This window comes from Cucurbita pepo, chromosome LG18, assembly GCF_002806865.2.
Source record: "Cucurbita pepo subsp. pepo cultivar mu-cu-16 chromosome LG18, ASM280686v2, whole genome shotgun sequence".
Lineage (NCBI taxonomy): Eukaryota > Viridiplantae > Streptophyta > Magnoliopsida > Cucurbitales > Cucurbitaceae > Cucurbita > Cucurbita pepo.
Window position 1 is genome coordinate 3,952,166 of NC_036655.1, and position 19,262 is coordinate 3,971,427.

Here is a 19,262-nt window from a genome sequence, read left to right on the forward strand (position 1 = left end):
ATATATATATATATATATATATATATATATATATATATATATATATATATATATATCTTTTTTTCTTTTTCTTTTTTTCTTTCAGTCTTTAAAAACATGACTTGAATTTTAAAGTAAATAACAAAACTAGCCTCCTTAAAAAAGCTTAATTTTCAAAATTTCAAAGCCCAAAAATAAATAATAAAAAATACTCTATTTTCTAAAGATGGTAATATCTCACGTTGGTTTGGGAGGAAAACAAACCACTATTTATAAGGGTAGGGAGACATTCCCCTAACATATGCATTTTAAAGCCTTGAGAGAAAGCTCAAAGAGAACAATATCTGCTAGCGGTGGATCTGGGACATTACATAAATACTATAAGCAAGGCATTTTCAAAGTTCTAAGGAATCTCATCAGCTTCATCAAGAGCAACAAGAGAAACACAAGTGATAGTTGTACAACCATTCGAAAATACTTCAAAAGCAGACTTTTTAAACGTCATTTTCAAACGTCTGCACGATGATATATCGGTAGAAAAACCTGAAAATTTCAAATGCAGTGTTCTATGGCAAAAAAGAAGAAAAGAAAAGCAGACGAAAAATTAGTTACTATAGTGAAAACCTGGCCTGAAGGCTTCGAGGAGTGTTCCTGTAGATTGGATATATCCCGTCTCAAATCAACGACATGCTACGGTCTTGCTGGAGAATTCGACTCACTTCGAAGAACCTGTTCAAAAGCAGAATAATAGGAAGGTATGCACAAAGAAACTGACTTAAACAGCAAAGTACAATTTCAGAGTCATCTCATCAAATCTATCTCCTCAAGCTCCTTCAGAAGTTCCTTGTGGTCTAGACATTAGAGAGACATATAGAATAGTATAGCAGACATTAAAAAAACACAAAGGCAAAAAAAACAGAAGGATAAGAACATGAAGTAGCCCCCGCCCTCACGCTAAATAATCCTGTCGTGTGTCGTAAAATTCACAGCAGTTGCCCTAGGATAGCACCCCCATAAGAAAATATCAAATAAAACAAGTAAACTCCCTAAAACAAAGAAATTTATAAAACTCCTTTATTGATCTGCTTCACCAAATGGGTAACTCTACAGATACCCCAGCAGCACTTGGACTATCGATGAGAAATGCAAACATAATCTATTGCACACTAGCAACGTAAAATCCCACCTAACTAACCCACCCCCATCAGCAAAATCCTCCCATTCGAGAAATGCCATCAAAACCCTCCAAGGGAAAGGGAAAGGGAAAGGGAAAGGGAAAGGGAAAGGGAAAATTCAGTGCAAATTAAGCAATATTTGATCAGGAAAGCTTCTTGCCAAGCGCAACAATTTTCCTCCAGCTGCTTTGTGAGCAATTGAACATGAAAAAATGGTAAAAAAGCGTCAGATATCATCTTCACTGCTATAGATTTTCAAACTACTGCCTCAGATGTTATCAGCTATTGGAGAACAGAAAATCAGTCATAAAGGGTGTCTCAGGATGCCAAATACCTATCAAACTCGTTCATCTAAGGCTCAAGGAATCAAAGGAGTCCAATCATACGGAAAAAAACACAATTCTGCTAGCCGTATCCACCTTTAAATGCTTGGACTCCCTTAATACTTAGTCTGTCTCTCAGCTGCATGACTGAAATAAGTCTCAGAACTTTATTTTACCGAATCATCAAGCGAAACTGAGGCATCTATTCTAGATGTTGCACCCTTTTCCATTTCTGGTTTTTCTTTCTTATTATCATCGAGTCGTAAGGCATGAGCAAACTGATCAGAAATTGGGTTAATGGAACCATCACCTAGTGGATTTAGAGAATTTGCAGTTGCAAATAGCTGTTGTCTTGTTTTCCTTTCTTTCAAAATCCTCTCCCGCTCATCATAGAAATCAAAATCATCTATAATAGATGTTCGTGGATCATGGTCCTTGAAAATTTTCAACATCTCAATACCTTGTTTCAGCGGCACCTGTCAATGTATGGCAAAAATAAATAAATAACATCAGGAAGCATGATGGAAGGACTAACAAAATTTACTTGTACAAATACGATAATGCAAAGCGCTCGTCGACTAAGTACCCCAAGCGCAAGTACAAATTGAGGGNTCTAATTTATATATTATATTTTCATCTTATCCAAATTCAAAAAATAAATAAATAAATAAACAAAATAAATAAATATATATATATATATATATATATATATATATATATATATATATATATACTATCAAACTCGTTCATCTAAGGCTCAAGGAATCAAAGGAGTCCAATCATACGGAAAAAAACACAATTCTGCTAGCCGTATCCACCTTTAAATGCTTGGACTCCCTTAATACTTAGTCTGTCTCTCAGCTGCATGACTGAAATAAGTCTCAGAACTTTATTTTACCGAATCATCAAGCGAAACTGAGGCATCTATTCTAGATGTTGCACCCTTTTCCATTTCTGGTTTTTCTTTCTTATTATCATCGAGTCGTAAGGCATGAGCAAACTGATCAGAAATTGGGTTAATGGAACCATCACCTAGTGGATTTAGAGAATTTGCAGTTGCAAATAGCTGTTGTCTTGTTTTCCTTTCTTTCAAAATCCTCTCCCGCTCATCATAGAAATCAAAATCATCTATAATAGATGTTCGTGGATCATGGTCCTTGAAAATTTTCAACATCTCAATACCTTGTTTCAGCGGCACCTGTCAATGTATGGCAAAAATAAATAAATAACATCAGGAAGCATGATGGAAGGACTAACAAAATTTACTTGTACAAATACGATAATGCAAAGCGCTCGTCGACTAAGTACCCCAAGCGCAAGTACAAATTGAGGGTAAAAGGTAACATAAATAAAGCTCTACAGAAGTTCACGTATCACAGTTAGATAGCAGGTCAATAACTTTCTTTTCAATGGACAAAATGGTCCCGATAATTTTAGTTTCTATTCTATCTCTATAGTTTCAAAACTAACTCCTTAGTCATTCAATCTCAATAGTTCGAAGAACACTCATTTTATTATTTATTTTTTTTATTGAAATGTCATACCTTCAATGAGAAAAAATAGAAAAAGAGACTCTAACCAAGAAGAATAAGACCTGTCCAATAATAACAGAAACACTTCGCCACCTATACCCAAAAAGAAGCATAAAACCTAATGAGAGACCAAACGGCACTAGGACCTCTCTCACATTTAATCCTCTTTTTGACAAGGGTACGCGTAGGTCAAGGAATTTGAGTGGGTAGGTCAAATATTATACCAAACCTAAGAACAACTTGATTTGCAGGACAAAGATTAAATAAATAAATAAATAAAAAAGAACATGACCCTCCGTGACATGAGTTTTTGAAGCTTCTTGCCAAATATTACTCGGTTATAATCTAAACATAGTAATAGCCTAGTAGTACAGGCTCTACCTAACAACAAATAACGGTATATATTTTTGCTTCATCCACATAGATGAGGATGCAGTTATTAAAGAATTATTGATATGAAATGATACCTCCTGAGAATCCCTGCTGTGTGTAACAGGTTTGCTGTCATTATTTTCAAGTAAAACATGCCGAAATCTAATATTAGGAACATCTTTGATGATATGCCACTTAACAGGAAATTGTCCACTCCACCTATCTTGCTGCCAGTAATCTACATTTTCCTCAAAGTCAACAGGTCCAGCCATTTCAGCTACACCACAAAATTGACCACTGGCATTAACCTGCAAGAAAACACGACAAAATTGCTCATACAATATAATCCACTAAGAACTGTGGTCCATAAAAATAATGAGCGATTGAAAGTATGCAACAAGATGCAAGACGATAGAACCCACAAATATGAGGATGGAGAATCAATTCCACTAATTCGCAAACAGTTGATGTTAAAGAAGCTACCTAACGTGGCCACAAGATTTTAATAAATGCCATAACTTGAATATTATAAATAATTTCATTCTCCATTCTGACCCAAAAACTAAAGTCCTGCCCTTGATGATGCATAGTACATACACAATGTGCAAAATTCTTGATAACTTTAAGAAGAAGCATTTAGTTCTTTTGTTTAACAATTTTCATCAAAACTATTCCAGGAAAAGATAAGTTGGTTTTAGTGGCCACATAAATTGACACTTCCCCAAAGGAGAATATGCAACGCCAAAAGGCACGTCTATGGTTTCTTATTTTCCTCCTGCAAGCTCCTTGACTACCTCTCAATACATATGACTAAGGCAGGAATGAGCTCTCCCCAAACCCCAAAGAAGGAACAAGATTTCCGTCAGGCAAAAAAGGAAGTTTTTAATGAGATAAGTCTCCAGAACTTACGGAGAAAAAGAGAAAAACTGGACAATTTCCTTGCATCTCTTTTGCCTCACGGTAAGCAGCATCCAGTTTCTTGTTACCATGTGGAGTACTAGCCCAAACTTTGTACTTGATACTTCTGTGAACATTATCTTCACTAAATGACTTAATAACGAAAAACTTGGCAGTCTCATAATCTGTAGCAAAGTTTGGTCGATTGTAGGAATCAGGACTAATTAATGAAGTTGATAAATCGTTTTTGCTTGCACCAGATGCAGCACTTAGTTCCCCTTTTCCCTTGACCTTCAAAGCTCTTGGCCCCCGATTACGGTCACTAAAGATACCGTACGGATCATTAAAAACTGAAATTGAGTCCCGGTCCCTGTCTCTTCCTCTGTCCTTCCCAAGGACAGGTCGGCTTCGGTCACTTACAACTGGATAAGAAATTGATGCACCGCCGAAGTTAGAACCCTGATAAGAATTGCTTAATGGGTACCGAGCATCAAAGGCATTTGAAACCAATCCAAATCCATGCATATGTCCCTGTTGTAAGGAAACCTAAAATGAAAACAAGTTAATGACGAGATAAAAGTATAAAAATCTATAATTAGAACCAAAATAATAGTCTTTCCAAAAGGACAAGAATGTACAAGTATAACATAAATAAAGGTTTTGACAGTAGACACAACACCATAGTTTCCCTCAACTACATGATAATGTGATGGATGGCCATGGAAATAAAGCAAAAAAAGAACGCTAACTAGTTAGCTCAAGCTCATTAACAATAAATCTTCTCTCGACCTAACTAAAACAGAAACTAGGTAACTAATGCCAATGTTTTAAAAGGTTTTCAAGTCTCATGCCCTCATGCTAGCTCCAAGCTTTAACCTCAAAACTACGACACAAATCTGCCTGAAAGTATAATGATTTTTCAGAAACAAGATAATCAATAGATCCCTAGCTTGTCGACCTATGTAAAACTCACACTAAAAGAAAGCAATCAAAACAAACTTACTTATATAGGATTTGTTCTATAGGTCATAGAATTGTCCTTGAATTCTAAGAAATTAATCCAAAAATGATCACAAGTGTCCTCCCAAAATGAGGATATATTAGCCCTTGATAGGCACCCATGATAACAGGGAATCAAATATGAAATACCACCTTACATTTCAAACTCTTACAAATTGGCCCCAATTTATTTACTTGTCCTTGCAACATTTGAAGTCAATATATCAGTAAAACATCAGCTTCTTAACCAAATGCCATCGAAAACTTGAATTTATAAAATCAAATGTATTTATACAACTTGCCCTCTTGCTTACACAAACCTTGAATATTTGATGTCAAGAAACTAGTTCGACTGACATGGATTCATCCCTAGTTTCTACCTGATTTTTTCTCTCTTGAATGGATTGAGTACTTTCAGTAAGCAAGCTCAAGCACATAAGATAAAATTAAACGCATTTGATATCGTTAATAGGTCTCTTCATCAATTTGACTTCTTACATAATTTTAGAGAGTAAAGAAAATTATTTGGTCTTTTATACTAAGGAATTCTGTATTTGAAGTTTCATCAAGACGTAGCCACATGATTTACATTTTACATTACAAAAGCAAAAGCAGAACAAGAACGAAGAGAACATGAAAACCAACGTTGTTCTCTGGGTAATACGAGTATTAAGTAACAACATATTCTATTATCAAGGATAATATTTAGATGGGCATTTAATTTATCGTTCGTTATTAATATAATATTTCTTCCTTATCTAATTTCTTTTAAGGACATAATACGATATTTCTTATCAGTAAATATTAAGATGACAATAAGATATTCTGGGGATAAAATGTGATACAAAACAGCTCAATGTAGGTCAATACAAGCAATACCAAACAGCGATTTTAGGTTGTAGAAGCATCTATAATAACCTTTCCTAACTATCACCATATTGTGATTAAGTAAACAAACAAACCTGCCCGACATTCTGATCATTTGAGCCAAGCATTCCCATTGGTTGTGGATAAGCTGCCGGAGATGTTAAAGAACCTGAACCCAGATTTCCACCACCAAAGGACCCAAAATTTAGCAAAAAACCTGTTCCTGGCCCATAAAGCATGTTGTCAAATGTACTACTCTCAGGTGATATCATCTCTGTTGGTGAAACGGGAACTGCAGAAGATCCATGAGGTAAACATGGTGCAGCTTGTTGTGTGTAGTATGATGGGGAGAATGGGACTTGTTGAGGAGGATATACTTGTCCATCTAACATAACAGAAGGCATAGGGGTAGCAACCGGTGAATATTGTCCATATGCCATATCTGGATTAAAGCCATAACCAGAATGGAAGACAATAGATGGATTGTCATTGTACATAACCTGATCCATGTGCAAATCAAAGAGTGAATTAGGCATATATAATCTATTTTTAAATGGATATAAGATCATGTTTTCAAAAGTAAAACTCACTGGTGATACAACAGGAAAACTGTCAGCATTTACATATTGTGAATAAGCATCCCAAGAACCAGCACTGCTTCCACCATACCCTGAAGTCGACACAAAGACACGACATGTTGGAAGATAATTTGTCAGACATAGGAGTGAAAAAATTTGTAACAATCTGTGAAAACTAATATATAACATATTAGTAACCAGAATTCTTATCAAAAGGTGTCAAAAGCACACGAGAAGAACAAGATTTCTTGTCCCCTATATGTCAGTTAGAGCTGTGTTCAACTCAGTCGGGAATTCCCTATGATGCACAAAAGCAACCTACTAATAGCCAGGATCCTGTAAAGACTGATATATGAACAAACAGTATTACAAAAGGTGTTCAGAAGCAACCCAAATGAGAAGCTAGACTTCTTATCCCATATATACAAGAGGTGTTCTCAACTGAAGGGGCAATACTCAGCGATTTTTACCATGTGATTTGGAATCAATGCTATTCCAAGAAACTCGAGCTTTTGTGTCCCAGCTTGGTATCTTATGTTTTGTTTAAAAATGGTGAAATTTGTTGTGGCGCTCCTCTTCTCCTGGTTTTGAGCAAAAAGTTTGGAGGGATTAGTTTGACTTTTATGGCTCCAGGGAGAGTTTATAAATTTTTTTTGTAAGGCTTTATGCAGGCACCCCTTCAAAAAGAAAGCAAATGTATTGTGGCTCAATTTAGTTCTTTTAGAGTTTTCTATTGGATAACTTAACAAGAAAGGAATGAGAATCTTCCAATGGCTGAGAGATCTTTAATTGAGATAGGAAATATTGTGTTTTCTTTGAACAATTTCTTTTAACAAAATATTGTTGCGTTTGTTTAATCCTCTTGGAGTGGAACTTATTGCATTATTTCCTTCAAGTGTTCTCTTTCAGTGATTTATGCCAATTGGAAAATTCTCAGCAATACCTTTGGCTTATAAGGGTTATCCCCCTGCGTGTATTCCATCTATTGAATGAACTACTTGTGTTTCTCATAAAAATCAGTGAATGAACATCTTACATATTTCACAATTCTTAAAATCGTGGAGGTACAAGAAACAGCCAACTTAAAATCGTCAGAAATGCAGTAAAAAGATGTAGTAGCATTTCAAATCAGGAGTAAAGATGACAATGGTCCTCTCTCTCTCACTCGATCTTTAATTGACTATGATCCTATCATAAAGCATAAACACACAAATGGCATTATCCCTCTAAAGGTCCAAGGAAAGAAGCTCTCTTTATTTTCTTTTTTCCTTTTTTTTTATCTTCATCACTAGAGATGGTATGATATGAACCAAGACATCTCAATCATGCAATATGAACTTCAAGGAGGATCGATTCATTTATTCTCATATGGTTACAAATTTTCGGTGGATGGTAATTTAGAGTTATGGTATTTCATTAATATATTTTAAGACTTTTTATTTACTTTAAGGTTACATTTACATAATGGCTAATTATGGTCATAAAGCATACAAAGTGGCTAATTATGATCATAAAATATGAAATTTACTCTTGGAATCTAAGAGTTTTCATTTTGAGGTTGTATAAAGTCATGTATGTTATCTTTGTAAAGGGGGAGACTGGAAAATGTAGTAAAAAGAGCATTTGTGCTTTCTTTTAGCCAATGGCTAAATTTCTTTGTAATTCTATGTAGTTTAGATTGCATGTATATAATCATTCAAGCTTGACATGATCAATCTTGCTTGTGAAGTGAGTAAAATCTCAAACGAGTGTTCTTGCCTTGAAATATTTGATCACAAGGTAATCCGAATCTTACCTTCCCTTGGGGTGATTCCTTATTTCTCCATAATTATCTCCAACTATAAGCTGAAAATATGCTTTTCTCATCCTATAATTTGTCTAAGATGTCCTATCAAAAAAAATAATTTGTTTAAGATGAGAAAATATTTGAAGGGACTTTCTTTGAAGAGGCTGGCTTTAGGCTTGAAAGTGATGCCAACATTCTTGGTTATGGATATATATTGGGCCAGGGAAAATGTCAATAGGGAGCTGTCAGATACCATTATAGAATCAATGAACCACCCCTTTCTAATATTGGTCTCCCTCCTAGAGGAAACTGGACGTCTGAGGAGGGGTTTTAGCACCTGAGCTTTAAAAGTTCTGTGTCCAAGCTGAAAACACTAGAACAGTCTAATATTGCTATGGATAGAAGGCTTGCTACAGTAATGATCTTTTCCGGCTTCCTTTCCAAGGATATCAAAGAAAGATCTCAGGCCCCGAGAGGTAGTGTAGAGGGCTTAGGATGTTCTGAGATTCTCTCCAAAATCTCAGCTTCAAGCCTCTTGATACTTATCCTTGCGAAAAGAAGAATACAATATGTCTCAAACCTAAATGGATACCAGAAGTGAGGGTTGGAGAACTAACCACCATATTGTACATTTGGTTCATGTGAAGCATGTACATTCAACGGGTGAACACTGCTAATACTTGTTCCTGCATCCATAGTCTTTTCTATGGCATCCCTTGAAGGTCCAATAATTACTGCATTTGGAGAAGGATTTGTTGAAGCAATTCTTCCACCTTTAGGTGAGAGTTGCTGGCAATGAATCGGGAAAAAAATACCAGAAGTAAACATCAATTGTCAAAACCTATAAACATGCAAAGCAAATACAAGGGAGAACATTCTAAAGGAATTCAGCAGCCTTACCGGCTCTTTCAGGTTATCTTGCCTAAGAGATCTTTCTCCTGCATAAATAATCGATCGTTCAGTGCCCCTATAGAGGATAAAAGTACTTAGAAAATACCCATTTGTAGAATTAATTTTTCCTCATTAAGATCCCAGTAAGTCCATACACACACTCGGCTTATATTTCTGCACCCTAGAAGATGGTCACATAACCGGAAATATCTTCCCCTTCAACAAATTAAGACCAAGAATAAGAAAGTGGATTACTGAGTACTTTGACCTGTTAAACCTTATTGGAGTAATAATCAAGGTACTTTCTCAGTCTATGAAGATCTTAGACAGATCAATGATGATCGACTGTCAGCTGGTCCGTGTCAATTCAAAGACCGGAAGAAAAAAGAGTAGAAAAAACAAAAACTACAATGATTTAGCTCTCTGTCGGTGCTTTTTTTTTTTTCTTTTTTCTTCGGCAGAACAGCATATAAACGGGTAAATCAAAATGTTCTTCAGCAAATTCCCAATTCACAAACCCAATAATCCAAAACCAATCGCTCCCGTAATCACTCATGTTCAATTTCGCAAATCAAAAACAGACAAAATCTCATCATACAGAAGTTAACATAGCACAATTCCGCAAAAGAACTGGCAATTTGACAAGGAACACAATTCAAAACCAGAAAGAAGACGGAATTAATCAGTAGTCAAACAAGATGCAGATAACATACCAATAGGAGCGATTCGATGCTCCTCGTCGGAACGTTCCATAAAAACAGAGATCCAGGAACAGAAGTGAGCTAGAAAAACTCAAACGCAAGCAGATTGGGAGGGAAAAATGAGGTGGGAGATAATCAAACGGGAAATTTGAGAGGGATTTTGGGATTTGAATGCAAGATAATAAAAGGGTTTTAGGTTTTACGGGCCAATATTTTTACCAAAATAAAAAATAAATTAAAGAATTTAATTGAATTCAATCGGAATTTGCTGGCGAAGACCTTACACTATAATTTTAAATCCTAAAAGTAAACATTTAATTTTTTTTTTAATTTTAAAAATAAATAATAAATAAATAAATAAAAGATATTCATATTCTCCTAAAATAAAAATTTAAGAAAGAAGAGAATAATTGAGCTTTCTAATATGTTTTCCATTTTAGTCCGTTAGAAAATAGTTAGGTCTTCTGTCTTCTGATCCTTCACCTTTCTGAATATTTACGGTAGTCTTAATACGTCATACTCATAGAGGAATACCCATCGTGGGTTTCAACTTCTAATCTCTCCAACGGTGCTAGCGTATAACATCGACGGACACTTGAATCCCATCTGCAAAACAATCGGTTCTATTTGAGAGTTTCAAAAGTGATATGAACCAAGAGACATCAATCATACAATATGCTTCAATGAAGATATGAAAAAAATATTGTTGAAGAAAAATGAAGTTTCATGTTATAAATTTTGGGTGGATTATAATATTTCATTAATATATTTTAAGACTTTTTATTTACTTTAGGTTACAATTACATCGGGGTTAATTATGGCTATGAATGTTACAATTATTGGAATGTCTTTAATAGTTTCATTTGTAAGCAGACTTGTAAAACATAGTAAAAGAAACCTTTGTGCTTTTCTTTAGCCAATGGCTAAGTTTCTTTGCAATTCTATGTAATTTATGTTGCATGTAGAATCATTCAAGCTCGACATGATCGATCTTGCTTGTGGAGTGGTTCGAATCTCAAACAATATTCTTGCATTGAGATATTCAAACAATAAGTTAATCCGAATCTTATTCCCCTTATATTGATTCCTTATCTTATAAAAAAGGATTGATGGGTCGGTCTCCGTCCATAGTGGATACATTCCAGCTTCATCCATAGAGGAAATATCGTCATTAAGTGATATCTACATAGTACATGAAGGTTCGACCATGTAGGCACGTTGGCATAAAAGGGCATGCTCGATTTTTCACATATGTTGTGATTGGCTAGGTTATCGTGGGTGGATTGTTTCAAGACACACTCATCGAACGAAATTCACTGTGGAATGTGTGATAGATTTTTATATTTAATGCACAATAAATACTTTGGTTATATATATATAAGAAATTAAATACTATATTTTATCACAAAAAAAAAAAAAAACATATAAGGTTGATATAAACTATATTTTATAAAATTAAATTTAAACTATTTTATTAATTTTATATTTATTCACTTCAAATTAACATTAAAAGAATTCCACATATTATACGGATTTATAATAAAAACAATTTTGTTATTAAATCCAATTTTTAATTATATTTTATGTCCACCTCATTAATGATTAAAACAGACAAAATTAAATCACGTGATTTAGATACCATTTCACATAAAACCATGCACGCGCCACGTCAGCGCTACTAAGAAAACTAAAATATTATATGAAATTAAAAGGCTTAGAAATTAGAAAAAAAAAATTAAATTATTACAAATTACGAAATTGCCCTTCTCATTTCCGGACTTAAAAAAAAAAAAAAGAGAGCGGAATAGTTGTCTCGTGAAATTAGTTAAGATGTTTTAATATAAAAACGGTAACCAATTGGATCTAAGATGTAGCTAAAAATCTCTAATCGAGATAAAATCATCTTTAATATTGTGTAACTCCCGAGAATTCAATCAAATAACAGAACAATTAAACCCTTAAATCTAAAATATCAGCCTAAATGAGAGTACAGAGTAAACAATTTTAAATTACGCAATATCAATCCACAACTTAGAATAAGACAGTTGTCCCGTGAGATTAGACAAAGCGTTTAAATTTATTAAATATTTTAATAATTTAAAATTTTAGAGACAGTTTTAACTAGATACCGTGCTAATTAGCTGCTAAAAAGCACAATCTAGAAAACACAATATGTGCTCTGGCTGCACTTTCGTAACTTTAAATACCCGGATTCGCTATAGTCCTTCTTGTGATACTCCGACCCCCCATGAATTGGTTATTCCTAAACGAGTCATAGAGGGTATAACGAACATACTTTGTCTCCACATTGAATCAGAACAGGATCAAATGGATAAGAAAATGCTAATATACGCCCATTGAACCGGCCCAACCAGCAACTAGAGTTGTATGCACTATATGAACAGAAAGCGAACGGTCGGGATCATTCAATACAACCGTACGAACATGATATCAAGGCAAACCCATGAAAATACTTCTAGCTATCGGGATGAAAATAATAATTCAAAGAGTCGATAAAATAAAATTTTGAACACATTTAACATTTATTATTATTTAATAAATGCTTAACCAAACAAAATAATAAAGTGCAATAATTACTTGATTTAATAAAACATACTTTAATTATGAGGGCCACTATATTAGTATATTGTAATAAATTAGTCATCCCCATTTATTAAAATCTAACAAAAATATCCCTAGTGGTTAGTTATAGCCTATTTATTAATTCAATAAATCTTAGAAATAATAGAAAAATGTAGAGAATAAATTAATAAATATGCTCTTTTAAACTTTGTATTTAAAATATCTTTAATTAAAAAAATAAAAAACATTCATGAAAATATGTATTACTTTGTTTTAAAATGCATTTAAAAAATACTCGGTCATTAATGTATTTAAAAATAATAAATTTTAGAAGTAATATTAACACACTTAGTTTCCCATTTATTAAAAAAAAAAAATAGTTTAGAGATGTTTTTTAAAATAATAAAAAAAATTAACATATTAACCATTTTGTTAATTTATTAATATTGTTTTGTAAATGATGATTTGGAGGTGAGAAGAGTGGAGCTGAAGATAATCTATCGACTCTGCCTACGTCAGTCATGGCAACTGCCCTTACGACGTTAAAGCGAACGGTGGTGAGGAAGAAGATGAGTAGAGGATTTATAGCCAATAATTTATTAATATTGTCTTGTAAAGAATGATTTGGAGGTCGGAAGGTGGAGCAGAAGATAATCAATCGGCTTTGCCTATGGCAGTCATGGCAACTGCCCATGTGGCGTTAAAGCCGATAGTGGTGGTGGGGAAGAAGATGAATAGAGGATTCATAACCATTGAAAATAAAGAACCGGGATTGCTAAACTGAGAGGACTCTAATACCATGAGAGTATTTGTTAAAACCACTAAATAGTGTGAAAATCAAGGATATGAAAAAAAAAAAAAGTAATAGATGAATACAAGATATAGACAGATATAATATCTATGCAAGGATAATGGAAGACAAATATCTAGATATCAGACCGAATAAACAGTTATATCTGTTAGGAATCAAGGACCTCTACAACGGTATGATATTGTCCACTTTGAGCATAAGCTCTCATGGCTTTGCTCTGGGTTGGGGCATACTAATGAAGTTAGTATTTCTTTTGAGCATAAGCTCTCATGGCTTTGCTCTGGGTTGGGGCATACTAATGAAGTTAGTATTTCTCACTTATAACCCCACGATCATTCCCTAAATTAGCCGATGTGGGATTTTCATCATCCAACACCTCCCCTCGAACAAAGTGCACCTCCCCTCAATCGAGGCTCGACTCGTCCTTTGGAGTCTTAGTCATTTTTTACAGCCTTCAAGGAGGCTTGCTCCTTTTCGTTTGGAGTTCTTTGTTCGATATTTGAGAATTTACCAAACTAAGTTTAGGGCATGACTCTGATACCATGTTAGGAATCACGGACCTCCACAACGGTATGATATAGTCCACTTTGAATGTAAGCTCTCATGGCTTTGCTCTGGGCTTCCCGAGAAGGCCTCATACCAATGGAGTTAGTATTCATCACTTATAACCCCATGATCATTCCCTAAAGCAGCCGATGTGGGACTTTCATCATCCAACAATACTGAAGAAACGAGTGTATAATAAAAGGACAGATATAATATCCATAATAAAAGATAAATATCTAGATATTATACAGAAGAAACGAGTCGTCTGAAACTTTTTATCCAGAAACTGGAAAATCTCTGAAACAAGACAAGCTTGAAACTTTTTAGGATTATACAAAGGAAAAGCAAATGAAGCTGATACGATATTGATAAACTTCGATGGCTCAAATGGTTGTTTGAAAAAAGCAGCTGCCACTGCCACTAATGCAATGCCAGCGATGGCTGACCTATCAAAGATGCTGCACTGTCCGACATCCCCAGTTTATTATTAATAATTGTCACTTCATCAATTTCAATGCTTTTCCCAAATTCTCCCTCGTTTTGTTTTTTAACTTTTCCCTCTCTTTTACCCTCCCAAAATCATTCCTCAAACCCCCAAATATTCTCCACTTCGGGCTCGCGTCTTATCCGGGTCGACCCGTGTTCGATTTCGGGTCTAAACTCGGCATTTTGAAGCTTAATCTTGCCTTTACTTCACTTTTTTGAGGTGGGTTTTCTCTTTTCTCATCTGGGGTTTTCTTATTTTGGCAAGTTTTTGAGCTTTCTTGCCTCTTTAATGGCGGATTCTTCCGGATCTTCTTGCTGAGATCACTGTGTAGTGTTGTTACTGATGAGCTGAAAAGGGTGTTTAACCATTTCCCTTTCTGATTCGAAGGTTCCTTTTCTTGTTCTTTTCTTGTTTGGGTCATTTGAAGATGTTGAACAGCAAAATGGGTTGCTGTTTGTTGTCAGGCTCCGTTGGTTTGGTGTCGTTGTTATCAGTGATTTGTTCTGTGGCGGCCATAGGTGTTAACTGGGGTACTCAGTCGACTCATCCGCTGCCGCCGGAGACCATTGTTAGGATGGTGAGGGACAATCAGATTCAGAAAGTGAAGCTATTCGATGCTGATTATGGAACTCTTAGAGCTCTGGGGAAGACTGGGATTGAAGTCATGGTTGGGATTCCTAATGATATGCTCTACACTTTTGCTAACAGTGAGAAAGCAGCTGAGAAATGGGTTTCAAAGAATGTCTCTGTTCATATTAATGAACACCATGTTAACATTAGGTGAGTTTTTTTTGTTGTTGTTGTTCTTGTTCTTGTTTTGTGTTGTTTTGGGTCACTTTTTGAGTTGTGTTGCTTTTTTGTGAGTTCATTATGGTGTCTTAATCAGCTATGTATCTATGAGCTTAACGTTTTGATTCTTTTCTCTTGTTAGTTAATTCTAGTAAGGTTAGATGTGATATCTGAATGATTGAGATGTGATATCGGTTGGGGAGGAAAACAAAGCATTCTATATAAGCGTGTGGAAACCTCTCCCATGGGTTCTAAAACCTTGAGAGGAAGACCGAAAAGGAAAGCCCAAAGAGGATAATATCTGCTAGTGGTGGGCTAGGGTCGTTACAGTTGGTATTAGAGCCAGACACTGTGTCAGTGAGGAGGTTGAGTCTTGAAGGGGGTGGACACGAGGCGGTGGACTAGTAAGGATGCTGGGCCCGAAAGGGGATGGGAACGAGTGTTTGCGAGGATGCTGGGTCTCGAAGGGGGTGGATTGTAAGATCCCACATTAGTTGGGAGGAGAACAAAACATTATTTATAAGGGTGTGAAAACTTCTCCTTAGTAGAAGCATTTTAAAGGAAACCCAAAAGGAAAAGCCTAAAAAGGACAATATTTGCTAGTGGTGGGCTAGGGTCGTTAAAGTTGATATCGGAGATGGACACTGGGTGATGTGTCAACAAGGAGGCTGAGCTTTGAATGGGGTGGACACAAGATGGTGTGCCAGTAAGGACGCTAGGCCTCGAAGGGGAGTGGATTGGGGGGTTGCACATCGATTGGAGAAGGGAATGAGGGTTAGCGTGGATGCTGGGTCCTGAAGGGGGTTGATTAAGAGATCCCACATCGGTTGGGGAGGAGAACGAAACATTCTTTATAAGGGTGTGGAAACCTCTCCCTAGTCGACACGTTTTAAAACTTTGAGGGGAAACTCGAAAGGAAAAGCCTAAAAAGGACAATATTTGCTAGTGGTGGGCTAGGGTCGTTAAAGTTGATATCGGAGACGGACACTGGGTGATGTGTCAACAAGGAGGCCGAGCTTTGAATGGGGTGGACACAAGATGGTGTGCTAGTAAGGACGCTAGGCCTCGAAGGGGAGTGGATTGGGGGGTCGCACATCGATTGGAGAAGGGAATGAGGGTTAGCGTGGACGCTAGGTCCTGAAGGGGGTTGATTAAGAGACCCACATCGGTTGGGGAGGAGAACGAAACATTCTTTATAAGGGTGTGGAAACCTCTCCCTAGTCGACACGTTTTAAAACTTTGAGGGGAAGCTCGAAAGGAAAAGCCTAAAAAGAACAATATCTGCTAGCGGTGGGCTAGGATCGTTAAAGTTGGTATCAGAGCTGGACGCTGGGTGATGTGTCAGCAAGGAGGCTGAGCCCTGAAGGGCTGTGTGCCAGTAAGGACGTTGAACCCTGAAGGGTATGGATTGTGGGGTCCCACTTCGATTGGAGAAGGGAACGAGTGCGAGCGAGGACGCTGGGCCCTAAAGGACAGTGGATTGCGAGAACTCACGTCGGTTGGGGAGAACGAAGCAATCTTTATAAAGGGTGTAGAAACTTCTCCCTAGCAGACACGTTTTAAAACCTTGAGGGGAAAACCAAAAGGAAAAGTCTGAAGAGAACAATATTTACTAGCGGTAGGCTTGAGTTTACTCCCTGATTTTATGCCATCTATCCTCGTTAAAGCCACTTCAGGGCAAGCAGAGTAACAATTCTGAGCTACCCTTTTCACTAGAGTTGGAGGGACCTGGTTTTCGGTCATAGTCATGTCCCTGTAAGTCTGAAAGATCCTAAAAGACTCGAGAAAATAGAGGTTGGACTAAATTCTTGCAGTTGGACACGGTTGAGGTGAAATGACGGCATGGCACGGCACGACACGACACGACACGACTTAAGATGGTAGAACTCTTCCTTTTCATACACGAACCATTAAACTAATAGCTCCCTCGTTTTAAAATTTTTGATCCAAGTAACCCCGTCATCCTAGTCCTTATAGGTTGCCCCGTTGGCTAAAGCTTGCAGTCTTTCAGTAACGCCTACTTAGAGGTTACATGTTCGAATCTTCACGTGAGTTTAATAAGGATAATCCTTGTTATCTTCAAAGTTTACACCTTGGGGTAGGCACGAGCTTAGAAGAACACGTTACCGACCTGCTTTAGCAGCTGTGCGTGTTCGACGCCGCTTGTTCATATGTGATTTTCGTGTATTGTCCTGTACTTTTATTAAGCTGACATGTTGTCATCTTATCATGTATGAATATGCAAGGCCGAACACATTACCGACCTGCTTTAGCAGCTGTGCGTGTTCGACGCCGCATGTTCGTGTGATTTTCGTGTATTGTCCTATACTTTTATTAAGCTGACAACGCGGGAAAATACCCGTTCAGATTGTCGTGCATCGGTTGATCGGTTAATTATGCGTTTTCAGATATGTTGCTGTAGGGAATGAGCCTTTCTTGGCAACTTACAATGGAAGCTTTCTCAGCACAACCTATCCAGCTCTGCGGAATGTTCAGAATGCTCTAATAAAGGCTAATCTAGGCAACCAAGTAAAGGTAACCGTCCCGCTGAATGCCGATGTCTATGCATCGTCAACCGACTATCCATCGGGCGGCGACTTCCGAACTGATATACATGATTACATGCTTGCTATCGTCAAGTTCTTGAGCGATTCCGGTTCTCCGTTCACCGTCAACATTTACCCCTTCATCAGTCTCTATAGCAACCCGAACTTCCCGGTCGAATATGCTTTCTTTGATGGCAATGCAACACCCCTAGTCGATGGCGGGACAACATATTTCAACATGTTCGATGCAAATTACGATACTCTTGTGTGGGCGCTTCAGAAGAATGGCTATGGAAACTTACCAATCATAGTCGGGGAGATCGGTTGGCCAACAGACGGTGATCGTAACGCCAATCCCATCTATGCTCAACGCTTCAATCAAGGCTATATGTCACACATATTAGGCGGGAAAGGAACACCAATGAGACCAGGTCCAATCGACACGTACTTATTTAGTCTAATCGACGAAGACTCAAAGAGCATCGATCCAGGGAACTTCGAACGCCATTGGGGCATATTCTACTACGATGGCCGACCGAAGTACCAACTCAGCCTCGGAAATTCAAACAACGGGTCCTTAGTCGGAGCCAAAAATGTGCGTTATTTGGAACGAAAATGGTGTGTGATGAAGCCATCTGCTCACCTTGAAGACTCGCAGGTTGCACCGAGCGTCAGCTATGCATGTTACCATGCTGATTGCACCAGTCTCGGGTACGGGACGTCTTGTTCGGGGCTAGATGCGAGGTCGAACATTTCTTATGCATTTAACAGTTACTATCAGATAAGCAATCAAGCAGAGGATGCTTGCAAGTTTTCAGGGCTATCAACAGTGACCAATAGTGATCCAAGCTTTGGGAATTGCAGGTTTGATATAACGATCGAGCCAGATTATGGCGGCTCTGAAGGAAGAACAGGGCGTTGTTTCAGAAGGCTTTTGGTGTTGTTTTCTGGGCTTCTTCTTATTTTATTGACAATTCTATGAATGCTTGAGGATTTATGGCTTCTAATTTATGTCTTTAAGGGAATGTTTACCCAATGAAAAGGAATGGAATGAAAATGTAAAAATTGGGGAATTCTTCATAAAAGCCATTTTTTTTGTCTTTATTTTCTTACTCGGGTCCGGTTCGTATTGTTTCTGTTTCTTTGGATCGTTGATCGCTTTCTTTATACTCTCGGATGTCGACTAGGTTGACTGTTCTTATAGTAGATGGTCTACTTCTGCATATTTCTCGAGAAAAAATCTACTGATTAGGGTTTTGGAAATGCAATCGACTCTTTCTAGATCTAATGTTAAAAATCTACTGATTAGGGTCTTTTTTTTTACTCGGGGCGGTTTGTAATGTTTTTGTTTCTTTGGACTGTTGACCGCTTTCTTTGTACTCTTCGACGTTGACTAGATT

The 19,262-nt window shown here is 36.9% G+C and overlaps 2 protein-coding genes and 1 long non-coding RNA gene across 4 annotated transcripts; 1 reads left to right on the forward strand and 2 right to left on the reverse strand.

Moving 5' to 3' along the window:
• Positions 1-178: 178 nt before the first annotated feature.
• On the reverse strand, positions 179-1,949 carry LOC111780170. Its single transcript, XR_002812809.1, has 2 exons — positions 1,489-1,949; positions 179-708 (listed from the first exon to the last, which is right to left on the reverse strand). It is a non-coding gene; the product is annotated as an uncharacterized LOC111780170 (long non-coding RNA).
• A 268-nt stretch (positions 1,950-2,217) lies between these two features.
• Positions 2,218-10,347, reverse strand: LOC111780169. 2 transcript variants are annotated; one of them, XM_023660494.1, is made up of 8 exons: positions 10,113-10,312; positions 9,409-9,475; positions 9,126-9,297; positions 6,735-6,814; positions 6,240-6,644; positions 4,291-4,824; positions 3,477-3,689; positions 2,218-2,675 (listed from the first exon to the last, which is right to left on the reverse strand). In XM_023660494.1, exons 3-8 carry the CDS (start codon positions 9,202-9,204, stop codon positions 2,367-2,369), a joined length of 1,620 nt encoding a protein of 539 aa, XP_023516262.1. In that variant the 5' UTR covers positions 9,205-9,297; positions 9,409-9,475; positions 10,113-10,312; the 3' UTR covers positions 2,218-2,366. The 2 variants fall into 2 exon arrangements, with proteins under 2 accessions (XP_023516262.1, XP_023516261.1); XM_023660493.1 differs by having other exon boundaries at positions 2,219-2,675; positions 9,409-9,446; positions 10,113-10,347.
• Positions 10,348-14,465: 4,118 nt separating this feature from the next.
• LOC111780163 (glucan endo-1,3-beta-glucosidase 6-like) lies at positions 14,466-18,966 on the forward strand. Its single transcript, XM_023660487.1, has 2 exons — positions 14,466-15,307; positions 17,725-18,966. The coding sequence occupies exons 1-2, from the start codon at positions 14,955-14,957 to the stop codon at positions 18,842-18,844; spliced, it is 1,473 nt and encodes a 490-aa protein (XP_023516255.1). The 5' UTR covers positions 14,466-14,954; the 3' UTR covers positions 18,845-18,966.
• The last annotated feature ends 296 nt before the right edge of the window (positions 18,967-19,262 follow it).